The sequence below is a fragment of the Arachis hypogaea genome, chromosome 18 (genome assembly GCF_003086295.3).
Source record: "Arachis hypogaea cultivar Tifrunner chromosome 18, arahy.Tifrunner.gnm2.J5K5, whole genome shotgun sequence".
Classification (NCBI taxonomy): Eukaryota; Viridiplantae; Streptophyta; class Magnoliopsida; order Fabales; family Fabaceae; genus Arachis; species Arachis hypogaea.
The window spans coordinates 111,824,289-111,843,999 of NC_092053.1; the positions used below are offsets into that span (position 1 = coordinate 111,824,289).

General features: G+C 35.1%; 1 protein-coding gene across 2 annotated transcripts; it reads left to right on the plus strand.

The window, feature by feature from the left end:
* The first annotated feature begins 278 nt into the window (after positions 1-278).
* On the plus strand, positions 279-18,116 carry LOC112771308 (clustered mitochondria protein). 2 transcript variants are annotated; one of them, XM_025816004.2, is made up of 29 exons: positions 279-524; positions 1,005-1,252; positions 2,315-2,376; positions 2,807-2,996; positions 3,078-3,218; positions 3,318-3,474; positions 3,805-3,998; positions 4,079-4,180; positions 6,315-6,450; positions 6,567-6,695; positions 6,914-7,301; positions 7,887-7,991; positions 8,238-8,356; positions 8,675-8,783; positions 8,862-8,960; positions 9,664-9,819; positions 9,955-10,125; positions 10,258-10,344; positions 11,559-11,693; positions 11,900-12,049; positions 12,284-12,352; positions 12,819-12,977; positions 13,842-13,898; positions 13,980-14,020; positions 14,701-14,820; positions 16,346-16,655; positions 16,729-16,836; positions 16,987-17,058; positions 17,314-18,116. In XM_025816004.2, the coding sequence occupies exons 2-29, from the start codon at positions 1,015-1,017 to the stop codon at positions 17,770-17,772; spliced, it is 4,263 nt and encodes a 1,420-aa protein (XP_025671789.1). In that variant the 5' UTR covers positions 279-524; positions 1,005-1,014; the 3' UTR covers positions 17,773-18,116. The 2 variants fall into 2 exon arrangements, with proteins under 2 accessions (XP_025671789.1, XP_025671791.1); XM_025816006.3 differs by having other exon boundaries at positions 294-524; positions 993-1,252.
* The last annotated feature ends 1,595 nt before the right edge of the window (positions 18,117-19,711 follow it).

Sequence of the window (19,711 nt, forward strand, 5' to 3'; positions counted from 1 at the left end):
TTAGTGGAACGGAGAAATTAAAAATTATTGGTTCTTGTAAACGTGATTTTATGAACAAATCACTTCTGCGTTTGTAGAGAACAGAATTAGCCAAACAAAAAAGTGAAGCTTAGAAGCTCTAACGTGCTTTTTTCTTTTGTGTTACCAAACACACCATATTCATCAGCTATGAATTTCTTTTGGACTGGATAGTTTGGGTAACCTGAAAGAAAACATAATAGAGAAGGCCACATGGCCCAAGCCCAAACAGATATGGGTTACAAATGATTGGAGAGTTCATCATTATTACATTTACCCCCTTTTCTCGCATAGTAGTGTCTGTCTGTCATATCTATTTCTCGGACAGCCGCCTCTCAGCCACTGCTTCTGTACACCTCTGGACTCCAAAATTTCAACCTCAACTCAACCTCTTCTCTGACAGCAATAGCTTCAAAATTAAAACTTAAAACAACCTTTACTTCTTCTTCTTGATGTTTCTCCTTCTTATCTAATCCAATCCTCACCTGCAATTGCTTCAAGCTTTGGTAATATAGCTTTACAATTTGTGCTCTTTAAGAATTTTAGAGGCAATGAAATCCTCAACTGTTCTTTCTTGAAAAAGGTTTGATAACTTCGTGTATGTTTTTGTGGGACTCAGCAATCATGAGAGTGCGCTATGTTTCAGTTTTGTTCATTTCAGTTTCTTTTACTGAGTCCATGCCCCAACTTTTTTTGATTTTATATTTGGGCCCTTGAGCTCAAGGTTGACTTGTTGAATTGTGTGATAGATGCTGGCATTGGTTGAATTTCGCTGTGTTTCTTTCTTTATTATTTCATTGAAGCTTTGAATGGTATATATAGGACTTTTCATGAACTTTAGAAATGGTGCTCGAGAAGCCTTGAATGTTTTTATTTTCGAGCTGGGTCATGGTTATTTACATGTTTATGTGCCAAGCATAACCCTGCATGTGCTTTACTCTACTGGTTCTTGGTTTAGTGACATGGTTGTTTAGATTTCATTACAGGGAGAAAAAAATGGCTGGAAAATCGAACAAGACGAGGGGCAGGAAAGGGTCGCATAATGCTTCCAGTTCTTCCAATCATGCTGAACCGTCGGCCCAGTCTGATGTTCCTGCAAAGAATAATGTGGAAGGTCCTTCAGAATCTGCAAAAGCTGATGCTGCTGAAGTTCCTGCTGCCAGTGATTCAACTAATGCCAATCCTGAGGTGAAGGAAAATGATGCAGAAAATGATGGAAGCGAACTAAAGCAAGGTGAACCTAGTTAAAGATGTACTTTTGAAATGTTTCGTATTAAAGACTGCAAACTCATTTGTGGAGGCTTATATGGTAAGGCATTGAAGGGTAGGAGGCGCCAAAAAGTGTGCGCCTCAGCGTTAAGCTGTTAACATTAGCAAAAGGAAACAGTAATCAATGTGACTATTTTGTAGCTACTTTCCTTATAATTTAGTTAATCAAGCATATGGATAACTGGAAAATGTTAAATTCCGGTGTTCGATCAGCAAAACCGTAAGATGCTTGCTGATAAAAGACTCGAGGATCATAAAATAAATTTTCCCCCCATTTTAGCATCAAGATAGCTGGGCCCTTTTACCTCCATATAATGCTTTACTCACAATTTTACTACCAAAAATATTTCCAAGCATAACCTGAGTATTCCAAAATACATGCGGCGTCATTTTCGTTAATATGGTTGGTATTTAATTACAAAATAGATATACCTTAACATTTTATGTGGTATGTTTCTTCCTTCAACTACAGCTCATGTTTGTCAATAGCGGCATAGTATAGCATAGTGGCCAAGACTCACTCTTTCCTCACTATTTTTGTTGTGAGAGCTACCATAGTAGCCCCTTTCCTGTAAGACTAAAATAGCCCCTTTCCCACAAACTAAATTAGGTTCTAAAATTCATCCTGATGCCTTTTATGTAGCTGTCTGTTTTCAACTTTGATTTTCTTTTCATTGTTCTCTTTTCTTGTTTTTGGTTCCTGGTTCCACTTCCCCGCTTTTGGGTATATCCTGTACTTTTTTCTTATTCTCTTCAATCACTCCCCTGGTACTATTTCTCCCTCTAGCTATTGTTTAAAATTTAAGGTCAAATTATCTGGCTTTTGCAAACTTTCTTCTTGTGTTCATATAATTATATTAGACAAGACACGATTGCAATGTCTATGTGATCCTAGAGTTTATTTCCCCAGTTATTTGGTGATTACTTTGTTTCTAATATTTTGTGTTTTACATGATTTGAAACATTTTCTGCAGTTAGTTTTTGGTGATCACTTCATAACTAATATCCTTCTGACCTGATAGTGCAGGTGATCTTCACCTTTACCCTGTTACAGTCAAAGCACAAACTGGAGAGAAGCTTGAGCTTCAGGTAAGTTGGCTTCATCAATAAGCTATTATTTGTTATTATGTCTTACTGAGTGCAAGAGATGTGTTGTTTGTACTCATTTTGTCCAGTACATTGAGCTAGCACACACCTCTTGCTATTGGATGTGGTGTGTTGGGTCCAATGAGTTGGGCTTGACACCTGATCTAAGGGTAGATGAGTGTCTGTCGGCTTATTATACAAGACAAAATGAGTTCACAAAACATTTATCTTGTTCGAGATCTAATCTAATTATCTCAATTGGTTCTTGTCAGCATAAAAGTTAAGAGTCTGCTTTCGGATCATTTAACTTTTAAGATTTATTGTATGAAGTTTACAGCTTTGCAAGTCTATCTTTTTATTTTTTTTATATGGTGCAATTCTATTTTATTATAACCATAACAGGTTTCGTCTAAGTAGTTCGATTGATTTACAGTTGAATCCAGGTGATTCTGTTATGGATATTAGACAGTTCCTTCTTGATGCTTCAGAAACATGTTTTATTACATGCTATGACTTGCTGCTGCACACAAAGGACGGGTCCACCCACCACCTCGAAGATTATAACGAAATTTCTGAGGTAGCTGATATTACCACTGGAGATTGCACCTTGGAAATGGTTCCTGGTATATCAACGAACTTCCACTCTTGGAGCAATTATATACTTAGACTTAATTGCATTGCACTATAACACTTTGTCTTTACAGCGATATATGATGATAGATCTATAAGGGCTCATGTTCACCGAACTAGAGAGCTGCTTTCGCTTTCTAATGTCCATGCTTCACTATCCACATCACTTACCCTACAGAATGATATAGCACAAAATAAAGTTGCAAATTCAGGAGGTAAGAGAGTTCTCTTGCCCTTTGTAATATTTGGTATATTAGTTTGTTTAATTTGTGTCCTATTCAGTTACACTGTTTTGCATCTTCATATGTATCTAGATACTTCGAAACCTGAGGTTCCTGAGCTAGATGGACTTGGTTATATGGAGGATGTCTCTGGTTCATTGGGGAATTTGCTATCATCCCCATTGAAAGATATTAAATGCGTAGAGAGCATAGTATTTTCATCCTTTAACCCCCCTCCGAGCTATAGAAGGTACCTTGAGAAACATCCTCCTCATTAATATCATTTCATAGGCTTTTTCTCAACAAAATATCATTTCATTTCCTCATTTTTTATGGTGGAGTCTATGGTGCCTATGATTATGGTAGCAATGGTGAAGTGGTGTTAAAATGAAGTCACACTTTTTTACATTTTGGTAGCATTTTTTTTTATTTTTTAAAATAAAATGCGTTGTTAAATTTTAAAAAAGCGTTATTTTAATTTTAGCAACACTTTTAAGACACCATTGCCACTATAGCATAGGCACCATAGCATGCACCTTATTTTATATGCTTTTTAAAATGGCTGTTTTGCTATGCGCAGGCTTGTCGGAGATTTGATTTACTTAGATGTGGTAACTCTTGAGGGTAATAAATTTTGTATTACTGGGAGTACAAAACTTTTCTATGTCAATTCAAGCTCAGCAAACTCTCTTGATCCAAGGCCAAGTAAGGCCACTTTTGAAGCAACAACTCTTGTCGTACTCTTACAGAAGATTAGTTCCAAGTTCAAGAAAGGTAGTAAAGTGTACTTAAAGTTTCTCTAATTTGTTTTGGCAAGCTAAACTGATAACCATTTTATTTTTATTTTTTTAAAGCTTTCCGGGAAATATTGGACGGTAGAGCTGCTGCCCATCCTTTTGAAAATGTGCAATCTTTGTTGCCGCCTAATTCGTGGCTTGGGCCGTATCCCGTTCCTGGTAAGCGCTTGCTCTAGCTATTTGTTTTATCAGTATTATCTTTTCAATTCTTTCTATGGTTGTAATAGTCATCCCTCTTCTTTAGTGATAGTTGATATATTCTCCCCCATCTGTTGGTTTGGAGAGAAAATTGTTAAGTGAAGAGTCTTTATTTTATCACATCTAAAACTGGGTCCTGTTGGCTAGTTGGTTTTCATGCATTTTGAGATGCAAGCAAGGTCTTTAGCAAGTTGTGGGATATAATATCCCTTGATATTTTTCTCTATGAATGTATGGACATTTTTTGATATGTTATGAAGACCAAGAATAAGTGCCCGTGGAAATTTTGAAGACTTGGAATCTATGATGCTATTATTATGGTGCCTATGGTGGCTATTACTTGAAAAGTGTAGCAAAAATGATAAGAAATAACATTACCATATCACCTATTAGGCTTCAAAAGTTTAAAGAAGAAATTATCAAGTTATCTCAAATAATTAATCAAAAAATTATGATTTTACCTAATGTTAGTTCTAATGACATAGAATTTTTAAAATCAATACAAAATGATTTTATACAATATGTTTTATTTAATGAACTCAAGACCCTTAAAGAAACTATTTTTCTTGTGGAACTTAAAAAGATTGTCATCATAATAGTAATTTCTATATTGTAACCATACACTTGATTCTCAACTAAATACCATAGTTTGTTTACTTAAAGAAATATTAATGCATACATGTTATAAAAAGGATAAAGAAAAAATAGAAGAAAATTTAAATCATTAACTAATGAAATTGAGCAGTTATTTAAAAATTATTGTTCTGAAATTTTGGAAGCAGAACCAAATAATGAATTTTGAAAAAAAGAAAAAGAAAGAACAAATATAAAAAAAAGTATGATCAAATTCAAAAGTGTTGCATATACGTAAAAGAGAAATGCTCAAAGGCTATTAGAATTTATTGTTTTTGGCCATTACTTTTAGCCATCAACTCAATTCTTTTAGTCTAGTAATTCAACAACATACTTTTAGCCCACACTTTTAAACGTTGATGACTAACTGGTGGCAAAAAACAGTAAATTATGATGGCCCTCTAGCCTTTCTCAACTTAAAATAGTAAAAAAGTGCGATCTTTGGCACCATAGGCACCATATTACTAGGCATCATAGAAGCCACTTTTTATTGGATCAAACTCTTCTAAAGTGAGGAGATTAGTAAAGTGGGAAGTGAGGAGTTAATCATTCTTAAAATAAGATAGTGAAACTCACATATGATGGAAGTTACAAATCCAATGGTGACCCTTCACTTTACATTTTACCAATTTTCTCACTTTAGAGATCTTTGTTTGTCCCTTGTTATGAATTTAATTTTGATGCACGAAGTAGTGTTACCTGTGGATCCAATTATGTAATACCATGTAAGAAAAAATAACTATCGCATGAATAGTCATCCAAGAAAACGGATGTGATTGAACGACTCTTCTATTATATCAGGTTTTGCTAATGGGTGCCCTGGCCGCTCTATATGGAAGCCAAAAAGGAAAAAGAAAATGAAGTTATTGATGCATTCAAAACATACATAAAACTTTTACTTCTTTTTCTAAAATAATAAAACTTCCACTTTGAGCCTTTAAACAGTGTTGTTACTTGTTAGGGCATTCATTCGCAAACCGTTATTATTTTTCTCAATACGACGCAACTGCTTTTCAGTACATACTTCAGTAGTCTGACACATAGATCTTTGCAACATTTCAGTCATTAAATTAAATCGGAACAGCAAAAGGAATCAATTTTTTATCCTATTCTGGTAGCCTCTGATGGTCAATCTCTGTAATTCATTATGGATTCGAAACTTAAGTGATAATGAAGGATGATTGAGAAAATCAGCATGCTTTGAGTTATTGTAATAATAATTGATGCTAATTGTGTTTCTGTATATAAATTGGATTCATCTTCAGAATGACAGGAACTTATTAAGCTTATTTGCATCTTGAGCGATACCTCTTTTCTTCTCTTCTAGAAATTTATGGAAGATATCTTAATGTATTTTCTTTTTATTTCCTTTTGTTTAGACATCTCTTGTATTGACTCAGGTGTGAATAAAAATTCTGATGCCGGCTTGATATATTTGCAATGTCATTTTCTTTGCTTTCAGATCACAGACGTGACGCAGCTAGAGCTGAGAATGCCTTGACTCTTTTGTATGGCAGTGAGCCAATTGGTATGCAAAGAGACTGGAATGAGGAATTGCAATCTTGTAGAGAATTTCCTCATACAACTCCACAGGAGAGGTACCATTATTTTCAAATTCATAAATTGAAACCTTTAGAGTTCTGCATGTTTTATGTTGAGAATGACATAATCATCCGTTATCCTTGTTTCTTGGATGATTTTCCCATTACTGCAGGATATTACGGGATCGGGCACTTTATAAAGTGACATCAGACTTTGTTGATGCAGCCATCAATGGTGCTGTTGGAGTGATCAGTGGCTGCATTCCCCCAATAAACCCAACCGATCCAGAATGCTTTCACATGTTAGTGTTCTATAACTGTTCTGAAGCTTGAGCTATTTGCTACAGATATACTTCATTTCCTAAGTATCTTGGTTTCTCCTGCATTGTCCAGAATCTTGGTGTTGTAGTTTGTATGACTTTTTATTATCTCTCATGTTGCACCTTTCTCCACAGAATAGGTTGCTTTGTACCTGGAACTTGGAAAATATTCAGCTAATCAAGGTTATTTTTATTAATAGGTATGTGCACAACAACATATTCTTCAGTTTTGCTGTTGATGCTGACCTTGAGAAGCTGTCAAAGAAACATGTAGATGCTAGTTTGAAAGCATGTGGCACTGTGCAAAGTTCTGATAAATCGTCTTATAATCCACCTCTTGGAGAAAGTCGTCAGGTTCCCAATGGGGGGAAAGATGATGGTTCAGTTTCAGAAGAACTTGTTAATGGCACAGAAATCACTGCCGATGGTTCAACTGAAACTCAGTTGGCTGAGAGCGAACAGGCAACATATGCTTCTGCAAACAATGATTTGAAAGGGACCAAGGCTTACCAGGAAGCTGATGTCCCTGGGCTGTATAATCTTGCTATGGCTATAATTGACTACAGGGGCCATAGAGTGGTTGCTCAGGTGTGTAGTGAAGCACAAACTGGCCTATTGATAACTTTATCCGTTCTTTGAAATTATGATGAATTGTCAGAGGTTATAAGCATGACAAGACATTAATTTATATTGAATATATGGATATATGAATTTATGTTCAGTTTCTTCTGTATTTTTTTTTAAAGTCCCCATGCTCCATTGCATCAGTGACGTCTTGTTACCTGTTGTAGCATAGATGTTTGTAACATCTCAATATGACTGCTATTAGTATTGAGAAACCAATATGAAGGTTAGAATACTTCTAAGCTGAATGTGTTACCCTCGTAGGTGAAATAGTGGATTGGTTTAAGAATAAATTGATAAATGTTTTTGGAGTTCCTGATATAATCTATATGCTTCAATTTCTCAAATAATACTGTCTTTTATTTTCTTAAAAGAATGGCCAATACACACCTAATTAAGTGAACTCGTTAAATTGTTCAACTTTTCCAGAGATATTTGATGGATTTTGGACTTGAAGTCAGCTTCTTTGTCCTTTTAATTTGAAATAGATAAATCATTGTTCATAATTTAAATTGTGTTGTGATTGTGAAATTATATATTGTGCTGCAGAGTGTTTTACCAGGCATTCTTCAAGGGGACAAGTCAGACTCTCTCTTGTATGGCTCTGTTGACAATGGAAAGAAAATTTGCTGGAATGAAGAATTTCATTCTAAGGTAAGGAAGGTGGAACTTTAATTTAATTTAACGAGGCTGTCAACTTTAAGTTTTAAGTGTTACTGTCTAGAACCATGTGAGTGACCATGCCTCCTACTCCGGGGTAATACTTATTGTAAGAATATTTGTTTAAGCCGAAAATAACAGCTTTAACTTGTATTATACTATACTTTTATCTATAAATTGTAACCATATACTATTTTTCCTTCTGTACCACCTCTTGTAACTTAGCTTTTCTTATATTAGGTTGCAGATGCAGCCAAACGCCTTCATTTGAAGGAACATTCGGTCCTTGATGGATCTGGAAATGCTTTCAAATTAGCTGCGCCTGTGGAATGCAAGGGAATTGTTGGTGGCGATGACCGGTAGTTGCTCGAGTTATTGTTATTTTACAGTCTGTACACTGTTGATTACCTCCTTTCTGCGTAATTGTATATGCATTATAGTATAGGGGTGCTTTCGTACCACAGTGAAGATTTTGGTTTGAATATTGTGGATATATTTATTTGAATGAGATTTATTGTTTAAAAGTGTTATTGAATTCTGACATTAAATTATTGATTATAGTGTTCTAGTTTAATTGATCACATGTTCACAACTCGCATTTATGTTATCTATTGTCTATTGCACAACGTTCTTACCCTGATTCTGATCTCATTTTGTAAATTCTGTAACCAAATCAGGCATTATCTTCTTGATTTGTTGAGGGTGACTCCTCGGGATGCAAACTATACTGGACCTGGTTCTCGATTTTGTATCTTGAGACCAGAATTAATTACTGCCTATTGCCAGGTAAGCGAAATATTCTGACAACACCACTTCAGGATTTGTTATGAATACACAGTTTGACAGAACACTCTGTGTCAATAGGCCCAAGCAGTGGAGACATCAAAATCTAAGGAGACAACTTCTCAAGAGGCTTCTAACATGGCTGCAGATTCTGAAAATGCTGCTGAAGCTGACAAAGCGGTAAGTATTGTACTGTAAATAATCATCCTTAACTTTGTTTGTTTCTTCATCCCTTCCTGCATTTAAGGAAATATTGGCTCTTCTTTTCTGTATTCTTTAATTGTCTGATATGCAATGTATTTTGTTTTTAAGGTATCTTATCCATTATGACCTTGTGAATTAATCATTTTCAACTCTTTCGAAAAGAAGCTACTTGTTTCAACTTCATCTAGTGAGCATATCATTTTGTGATTTCTGCACTTGTTTGAACACTACTGCATGGTGGCCTACAGTTTTTATTTTTAGCTTCTGTGGAACTAAAGTATAATTAATATACATGACAACTTGAGTATTTAATTGACCATTGAATTATGTTTCTAGCAGAAAGGCTTAATGCTGGAATGGAAAACCATAAGCATTAATTTGATGCTTCTTGTTTACTTCATTTTCATTTTTAATAAAAAATGGTTATCTTGACAATATGATCCCTTTGACCTTGCATTTGTAGAAAACTGGTCATGTTTTATATATATGATTGGTTGACCAGTTGAACATTCTGAAACATTGGTGATAACAATATTCTGTTATTGCAACTCAGTATCATGTCAAATGATTTCATTAGTTACTCTAAGGTTTGTGGGGATTAATGATATTTTCATGCTGATTATGCTCCTCCAATAAAGCATGTATCAACTGTGGTTATTTGCTTTGATTGTTTCTGCAGGACATAACAAAGGAAGAGAAAACAGTGACTAAGGAAGAGAAAACGGGGGATGCCAAAGAGCTTGTTTCGGCATCTGATGAAGCTTCAGATTGTCGCGAGGAAATTGTTTTTAATCCTAACGTCTTCACTGAATTCAAATTGGCTGGGGAACCTGAGGTCTTTTTTCAGATCTCCTCTTGTTTATCTGTGCCCATTTATCTCCATGTAGCCTGGATGTTCTTTCCATGTGAGAATTTTATTGATATCCTGTAGCATTTACTTTATTTATGTGTATTTGTTCGTATTCTTCAGGAAATAGCAGCTGATGAGGATAATGTGAGGAAAGTTAGTCTATATCTTACTGATGTTGTGCTTCCTAAGTTTGTACAAGATCTATGCACACTTGAAGTTTCACCTATGGATGGCCAGACATTAACCGAAGCACTCCATGCTCATGGAATTAATGTTCGCTATATTGGCAAAGTAAGCTTGGTCAATATTGCTCTAAAAGTTTAGTTGATCCTATGGATCAAGTGCCATTTCTTTTTTGTGGTTTTCCTGATAGATGTTTAATTTGTCATTTGATAATTCATATGTTACTTTTTTTCGTGAAAGGTGGCTGGAGGTACTAAACATCTGCCTCATCTATGGGATCTTTGTAATAATGAAATTGTTGTGAGATCTGCAAAGCATGTTATCAAGGTAAAAAAACAATTTTGAGCTTCAGCATTTTGGTACCTGTTTTTTTCTACTTTCGGTTTTGATTTTAATAAGTTGGGAACAGTCATTGATCTTGCAATTCATGTTTGAACTGAACAGTCTGATTTTGAATTAGTAACCCCCGCCCCCGGGGGGGTTCTGGTCTCGACTATATCTAGATGTACTGTGAATCTGTATAGGTTGTGACTGCTTCATAGCTAGGGTTGCCAAAAATTATTCATAGTTCCAAAGTGCTTCCTAATTCAACACAATTTGAGTCAGAAAATGTTGGCGACTGTTTGGTTTCATTATTTTCTATTTTCATTCAGTCAAATGAGTCATTTTCCTGAATGAAGAGAAACTAGTCTAGAAATATACTAATGATCTACAGAAAGGTGAAAATATACTTTGGATAGATGTGGAAGAAAACAATATTATAAAGAATGTTTTCTAAATATGTAAGTTTCAAAAATTCGGATTTGATATATTCAGTGTTTCTTTTGAAATATTCCGGAGCGTATGTAATGGTTTGTTGGTAAATGCCATGAAACACGAATTAATTCACTTTTTTCTTTGCAAGGCTCCTGTATTCGTTTACTCATAGATTAGTTCAGTCATTTTCTTTTCCCAAAAAATTCAATGCTGCTTGCTCTGACTCTCCAATATAATAAGAGAATTAAATTTGTTTGCTGCAAGTTAAACCCAGCCTAATGTGCTTACAACTAGTGCGCTTTGCTGTTGTGTCGCACACAATTATGATTCAACTACTGCATCTTGAAAATTGAAACCAAATATCTTCACTTTTTTCTATATCTGAACAGAATATATTTTTATAGAACATTTTCTAAAATCGGAAAATATGAAATTGAAAATAAGTGGCAAAAAGTAGTAAATGTTTTTCATAAACCAATTGTACCCTTATTTGTTCTACTACTACTTTTTAGATGTCAGGGTTGGCCTGTCCTAAGTTATATCATTTTTCTTATAAGGGTCTGCAGATGACCCTTGATTTTGTTTCATGAATTCCAGTCCACGAGAAATGTGATAGACTTTATTTGATACTAATATGTAATATGTTGGTCATATTGCTCGCATTAAGCTGTATTTTAGAAATCATTTCACCTAATTCAGATTCACTGATAATCAAATGATATTAAACATTTTGCTTCCGAGATTTCATGACTTTTTCATTTCTTCTAATCATGTACTAATCGCAGGAATTGTTGAGAGAAACAGAGGATCATGATCTTGCATTGGCTGTATCTCATTTCTTGAACTGCCTATTTGGAAATTGTCAAGCATCCGGTGGAAAAGTTACTTCTAATGGTGCACAGTCCAAAACTCCCAAGAAGGCAAGTCCAGAATGGTTCACTTTTTAAGATAACTGGAGCTAAACTTTCCTAACTTGCTGTTCCTTGAGCCATGATTACTTTAATTAATTTGTGAACTCTGCTTTTGTCTTCATATGATGTACAAATCACTGTAAATTCCTGTCAAATCTTATACACTACAAAGTTTTTGGTGGATTAATTTCTAACTTTTAATTTTATATTTACAGGAACATGCTGGGCATCGATCTACAGGAAAGAAAGGGCAAGCACGATGGAAAGGCAGGACATCTTTGAGGAAGAGTCAACCTTTATACATGAATATGAGCTCTGAAGCCTTATGGTCAGAAATTCGAGAATTCGCAATGGTCAAATATGAGGTACCAATTATTTTTTAACGAAAAATTTAGTTGTTAACCATGACATTGGATTATTATTGGTTTTCTATGTGGTGTTTGCATAATAGGTCTGCATTCCGTTATAACCCTATATATAATCAATATGCTCTCTTCTTTAGCGGCGTACAAGGACATCTGTGTTTCTTTACTTCTTATCATATCATTACATCTATATATCTGTTACTTGAACTGTAATTTCAACTCAATTTGTTGCAGTTTGAGTTGCCAGAGGATGCAAGGTCACGCGTAAAGAAAATTTCTGTTCTACGTAATTTCTGTCAGAAGGTAAATGTACAATTAGTTATGGTTCATTCAATTCAGAGGTGAATTTGTCAGTGCCGTACATAACTTATGCTGAATATTCATTTCTGATCTTTCAATACTTCTAACACCATGAAGCTTTTGAAGAATTCGTTTCTGTTTTAATCTTTGCTTTCAAGCTGTGCTTCTTTGGTGATGCTGCTTTAACGAAAAGAAGCATATGATATGTTAGGATATCTTTTCCTTCATTTTTTCTGAAAATAGTATTAGATTTCCTATTACATACATTATTTTCATATTTTGGTGAAGTTATTTCGGTCTTTCTGTATTTGCTGAAGTTCTGCTGTGCATGCTTGCTGTTGCTGTCATATATATATAAATTGGTTGAATTAATAGAACTGTACTGTCACATTTTGCCATTCTATCTTAATGCTTATATACTTGCTACTTGAGTATGCGTCAGCATGTCTTAATAATACTTGGTTTTCAGGTTGGTATATCTGTTGCAGCTCGTAAATATGATCTTAATTCTGCAACGCCTTTCCAAACATCAGATGTCTTGGATCTCTGTCCAGTGGTCAAGCATTCAGTTCCCACCTGTTCTGAAGCCAAAGAACTAGTAGAAACAGGAAAGCTTCAATTAGCTGAGGTATCTAACGTTCTTTGTATAATATATATAATAAATGCCTTTTGAGCCATAGGAGCGAGCTAACAATTGAGGGATTTTTTGTAGTTTGTAGGAAGTTACAGGCTTATAGCTTTTATTAAGCTGAAGGTGTAATTTATTTGTTGGGTGAAGTTGCTATAAGGATGGAATTTACAGAAGAGGATAAGCCATCCTCACATAGATACCAAGAATATAACGAAGATCTAAAAAGTTTAACTATGTAGCAGTTCATGCGAATCCCTGTGAATATCAGCTAAGTGCCCATTTAAAAGACAATGTGCTGAGCACCAAAAGAAATCCACAAAGGATAATCCGTCCCAAATAAAATCGATAGAAAAAAGCATCATTGAAACCCTGGAGTACCTTCCAACCTAATACACAAAGGCACTACAAAAGCCCTGGATTTCTTCAAAATCTTTGCTTCTTTACATGATCCAAAACCTCTGAAATTACGTGAGTAGAAACTGATGTGGGTTTATAGGGTTAATCCTCAATTTGTTACAGATATCCAACTCGACTAATTCACAGAGATCTCACTGTGGAACATTCCAAACCACACATTTTGCAAATTTTAGAACGTGTAATTAGTGTTAATCCAATCAAAACCAGTGGTCCCATAAACCCAGATATTTTTAATAGATAGCTTTCTTCTTTAGCTTGTATCCTCATGATTAAGCTTTAAATCTTTGGGCATGTTTGTTACTGTAAAATAATTTAGTTTTACTTCAATATATTGGTCCCTCCTCCCTCTCCCCCCCACCCTGCCCCAATGCACCATAAAAGAGCCCCGAGGCTGAGTTTTTTCCAACAAAAATGAACTGTTGTTTGATTTTTCCTCTGATGCAGGGCATGCTCAGTGAAGCCTACACATCATTTTCAGAGGCATTCTCAATTCTACAACAGGCATGAAATTTCCATTTTCTTTTTTTGACTCCTCTCGGAATTATTTTGTGCATAAAAGAAATTTCCTTAAATGCACTGCAGGTTACTGGCCCTATGCATCGTGTGGTTGCCAACTGCTGTCGGTATGTCTATTTATTTCTAGTGGGTTTGCATGTTCTTAAAAATTCTTTATTTTAATGGCAGTTCTTGCAAAGGTATATTTGAGATAATAACCACAATCTTCAATTCTTCATTTCTTGCAAGGGTAAACTGAGATATGGACATATAATTATTCTCATGTTGAAATGAATCTGATAATAAAGTGTAATATTATACTTAATTTCCTCCAAGAACTCCTCTAGTAAGTAGTAACTGATATCAGTGAGGACTGAAGAATCAATGCCTAGGAAGCCATTATGTGATAAGATAAAACTCAAAATCGGATAGAAGAAAAACAGGCACAGTTTCTTCGAGAGATCTGTTACGTCTCTCGCAAAATCTCGTTCAGAAATTACTTACCTCTATCATTCTTCCCTCAACGTTTATATTTCCCACACACTGTCAATTCTTTCCTAACACACTGCTCTCCCTGTCTTTGGATATTAGTTATAGCTTTAAACCCTTCTTTAAACCCTTCTTTTGCGCCTTTTCCATATTTCTCACATGTTGTATTGTAAGATTGCCCAACACGTTATTTTTTGTTGTTGATGCCTTGTAAAGTTTAAGACTTATAGCAAACTTTGGATCTTCCATTTATAGGTTCAAATTTTTGTTGAAGCACATACATCTAGTGAATTTTCTCAATTAAATTATTGAATTTCAGGTATCTTGCCATGGTTTTATATCATGCTGGAGACATGGCTGGGGCTATAATGCAACAGCATAAAGAACTAATAATAAATGAACGTTGTCTTGGTTTGGATCATCCCGATACTGCACACAGGTATTCCCTGCTCTCAATCTTTTTGGTTAATCAATAATCAGTATAATGTTTTACTATTTCTGTATTTTTTCTGTCCTTGTATTTTTACATTATTTAACTAATTGAAATTACCAAAAGAATCCCCCCCCCCCCCAAAAACAAACCCTTTTACATTTCAAAAATTGAAAGTTAAAAGACAAGCGTCTAAACTGCCAACCCCCCCCCCTTTCTCTCTCCCGTTCCCCACAACAAAAAAAATTGTAATGGTTAAAATTGTTCACCTTGTTTTTATTTCATATATTTGACCATTTATTATAATTAAAATATTTTTTATTTTTATATAGAAAAAGACTTCAATTAAAGAGAATGTACAGAAGAGGACGAGACAGTTATCTTTTTATTATAGGTGTTCATGTATTTTGCTCTATAGTTTCCATGTGATTGGGATTCACAACCCTCCTCTTTTATGTGAGTTTGGTGTGTTTTTGCCCGATGATATTGTCCATTTAGGTAAATCAAAGGAAGATTTAGATGAGAAGTTGGATCTGACATGTTTTGGAAATACATGGTTTACGCATAAATCGCAATAAGACAAAAGTATATGGAGTGTAAGTTTAGTAAGGAAGAGGGAAATTTAAGAGATTTAAATATTTTGGTTATGTTATTCAAAATAATGGAGAAATAGAGAATGATGTAAACCATAGGATTTAAGTGGGTTGCTCAAAGTGGAGGAGTGATTCAGGCTTCATATACAATAAACGGTTAATTTCATTAGACAAGTTATATTGTATGGAATGGAGTGCTAGGTGGTAAATGGGGAGCATGAGCTTAAGCTTAGTGTGAGATGAGGATGTTTCTGAGTAAGTGGTTATACTGTTATGGACATAATAAGAAATCAGGTCAAGAGAGGAAAAAAATTAGAGCATTTCTTATTGTGGAAAAGATGGTGAAATCTCATTTTAGGAGGTTTGAACATGAGAGGAGAAGAGTAATAGAGCATTTGGCCAAAAGGGTAGATCGGATGGGGGATAAACCCATGGTTAGGTGCAAAGGTAAACCTAAGAAGACTCTGCATGAGGTGATCAAGAAAGATATAAACACAAATGTGCTTACTTTAGATATATATAATATCCATGTTGCTGGTCGTGCCTAGTAGGATATTGATAACTTCCTAATGCTGGATCGTTTTTTTTTTATTATTATTATTTTTTATTTTATTTTAGGAGTGTTTGGTCATGTGTATTTTTTTTGGGGGGGGGGGGGGGGAGGGGGGGTGGTATATCGCACATTATTGGACAGTTTGTTCATTGTTTTGTTAATATGGCAATATAGGAACACTTTTAATTACATGGAGATACAAGGTTGGGTATCTATGTAAAAATCTTGGACAATTACAGTGCATCAAGATTAAATAAATGTTAGTTGGATCTTAAAACCTTAAATATCTTCTCATGTTGGTTCAAGGTGTGCTCTCATTTTCCAAACACGAATATATGTATTATAAAACACGATCTAGGACATTTTTGATCGGTGATTGTTGTTGCAGTTATGGTAATATGGCTCTCTTCTATCATGGACTTAACCAGACAGAACTTGCTCTCCGCCATATGTCCCGAGCCTTGCTGTTATTAAGTTTGTCATCAGGGCCAGATCATCCAGATGTTGCAGCTACTTTTATCAATGTTGCAATGATGTATCAGGACATAGGAAAGATGAACACAGCTCTTCGATATCTGCAAGAAGCATTGAAGAAAAATGAGAGGCTTCTTGGTGAAGAACATATTCAAACTGCAGTTTGTTATCATGCTCTTGCCATTGCATTTAATTGTATGGGTGCTTTCAAGCTTTCTCACCAGGTATGTATAGCCTCAAAGTTGGTTTCTGTTGGTAACAGTAGGTGGTTAACTGATTTGCGCATTTGGTTTACAGCATGAGAAGAGAACATACGATATACTTGTCAAACAACTTGGTGAAGACGATTCAAGGACGCGTGACTCACAAAACTGGATGAACACATTCAAGATGCGTGAACTTCAGGTACAAAATATTTGTTCTCCAATTGGCTGAGAACTTTTATATTTCCGTATAATATCACTTTACTCGTAGTTCTTACCTAAAGAATTTGTTTCTCAAATCTCAAGTATCACTTCATTCTCTTTATGATTCACTTGTGACTTATTCTGACAGACAAATGCCCAAAAGCAGAAGGGTCAAGCTCTGAATGCAGCTTCAGCTCAGAAAGCTCTTGATATCTTAAAGGTACCACGTGTTCTTTCTATATAGCATAGACTTTTTGCAACCAACCTTGAGTAGCATGCATTTTGGTTGTTTAGTAATGAGGGAACAACCTTGTCGAAAAGGTTACACTCATCTCTTCCATTTCGTTGGCTTTTCCTTCTGTTACTTATAAATTTGAGTTTAATGTTGTGGATTCATATCATAGAACTTTTATCTCTTCAAGACAAAATGCATTGCTTTTTTTTTTTCTCCTGACAATCGGGATTATAATGACAGGCGCACCCTGATTTGCTACATGCATTCCAAGCTGCTGCTGTTGCTGGAGGATCTGGAAGTTCAGGTGCCTCTGCCAACAAGTCCCTAAATGCTGCAGTAATGGGTGAGGGTCTCCCAAGAGGAAGGGGAATCGATGAAAGGGCTGCGCGTGCAGCTGCAGAAGTCAGGAAGAAGGCTGCAGCAAAGGGTTTGCTATTACGACCACATGGTGTGCCAGTGCAAGCCATGCCACCCCTTACCCAACTTATGAACATTATAAATTCAGGCATGACCCCGGATAGCGGGGCAAGCGGTAACGCAGAGGGAGCAAATGAAACAAATGATGTTCCTTCAACCGATGCACTGGATGGCAAGAAAGACCAGTCACTGCCTAAGCCAGAAGCCCCTGTTGGATTAGGCAAGGGGTTGTCATCATTGGATGCCAAGAAACAAAAGCCAAAACCAAAGGCTGGCGCTTGAAATTTTGTAACATATATAAGCTTTCCCTTGTTTCGAGATTAGAAATTCTTTTTGAGCTGCTTGGGTTGACTAGTAACCTTTTTTTCCTGTGTTTTCACTCCCTTTTTCATATGGGCTCCGTATAAGGCATCCATGGAGATAGGTGAATGAAGGTGAGGTGCTTCTGATATCAGCACAATTTTTTTTCCTCCTTTTTCATCTGATTATTTAATGAGAATTTTCTAGTAAACTAAACGATTGGCATATATAGGGTAATAATTGTTTCATTTTGATGAAATTTCTTGTATTTGTAACCAAATTTGGTTGTCAATAGAAGTTAGACAAATTCAGTGCATAATACAAAATTTGTAGAAGATTTTGATGGCGGAATCTGTGGAAAAACAATATCTTGGGAAATGTTTATGCCCTTGGGAAATTGTAAAATCATGGTACATGTGCAACAAAAATTAGTTATCAAATTATTTATATAGAATATATGTGAAAATAAAAAAATATATATTTAAAATATCATAAAAAATATGTATTTAGACATAAATACATAGTGATTAATTTGGTTGATTATTTGTATACATCTAACATTTTGGATGTTGTAAATATCCTTTTATCCACTAAATGGCATAGACTTTCCATACTCAATTAAGAGGTTGCGGGTTCGAGTCTCTTATCTTTCCAAATATATCAATTTTTTGTTACATTTGATATATTAATACAATTTAATTTTAATCAAGAGGGTGATAATTATAAATTGGCAGTAAATATTGTGCATATTACATGAGACAAATGATCATTTCAAATTCAAGTATAAGATTTGAGTCAATTTTTTTTAGCAAAAGCATTAGATTTTTATTTTGGTTTTATGTTTATCATTTTAAAAATGCTAGACGTCCAAGTCTTTTTACCAACTAAATTGTTAAAAATAAAAACTTACTCATGTGCCACTCTCTCTTATTACGTTTATTCTCTTTCTTTTAACGAATAACGGCTTACTCTCGACACCTCGTTCTTCCTTTTTTATTTATTTTCCACTGTATTGTGCTGCATTTTTGATGCATTCTATTTAGAATTTTTTCAATCTATAATGCAATTCTTGTGAAATCGTATTTGAGTTTTCATTAAATATGCAAATCTTCAATGATAATGGAAAATCATAGTTTAGATGAGTTAAATTATTGTGAAAATTGGATGTTTCTTCAGCATTGAACGTAATCAAAGAAGTACAAATGACTTTTTAATAATTCTGACAAATTAATGTGATCTATTAGGGTATTAGATTCGATTACTTGTATTGTTGTTCTATGTTCAATTTTTTTGTGCTATTTGTATATATTTTTGTTCTTTTGTTCTAAATTCTAGTTATTTATGATGATATTAGTTTTCGTTAGTTGAGTTGTTCTATGACCAATTAATATTGTTCGATGATTCTGGTTTGTAAATGATTATGATTTTTGTCCCATATATGTGAATTTTTGTACTATGCTTAAATATTTCTGTGCTGCAACAAACCAAAATTTGTTTTTTATATGATTTTTACTGGTGTTACGATGGGTAACCGGAGATTAATGGGCTGGACGGTATTGGTTGGCCCAAACGTATGAGAAAGGAGGCCTGTAGATGGATTGACAATCCACGGGCTCCGTCTGACCTGTTCGTGAGAGGTGAGGGGGGTGGTACCTGCAAAGACACTCCGATGCCAAAGTCAGCAAAGGGAGCAAAACAGGTCTAGAGAGTATTGGGGCCTAGAGATACCTGAGGGATGTCAGTGTACTTATAGTGGTGAACCAATAACCACCGTTAAAGTAGTGCCACTTTTTTAGGGTGTTAACCGTTCCTTTATCTTAGGGAGGTTAAGATATGGCTCCTAGAAGTGGTTAGAGAGATTCTAGGGGCAGTTACTCATTCAAACGAGTGTTTATCTGCCAGCTAACTCTCGTCCCCGACT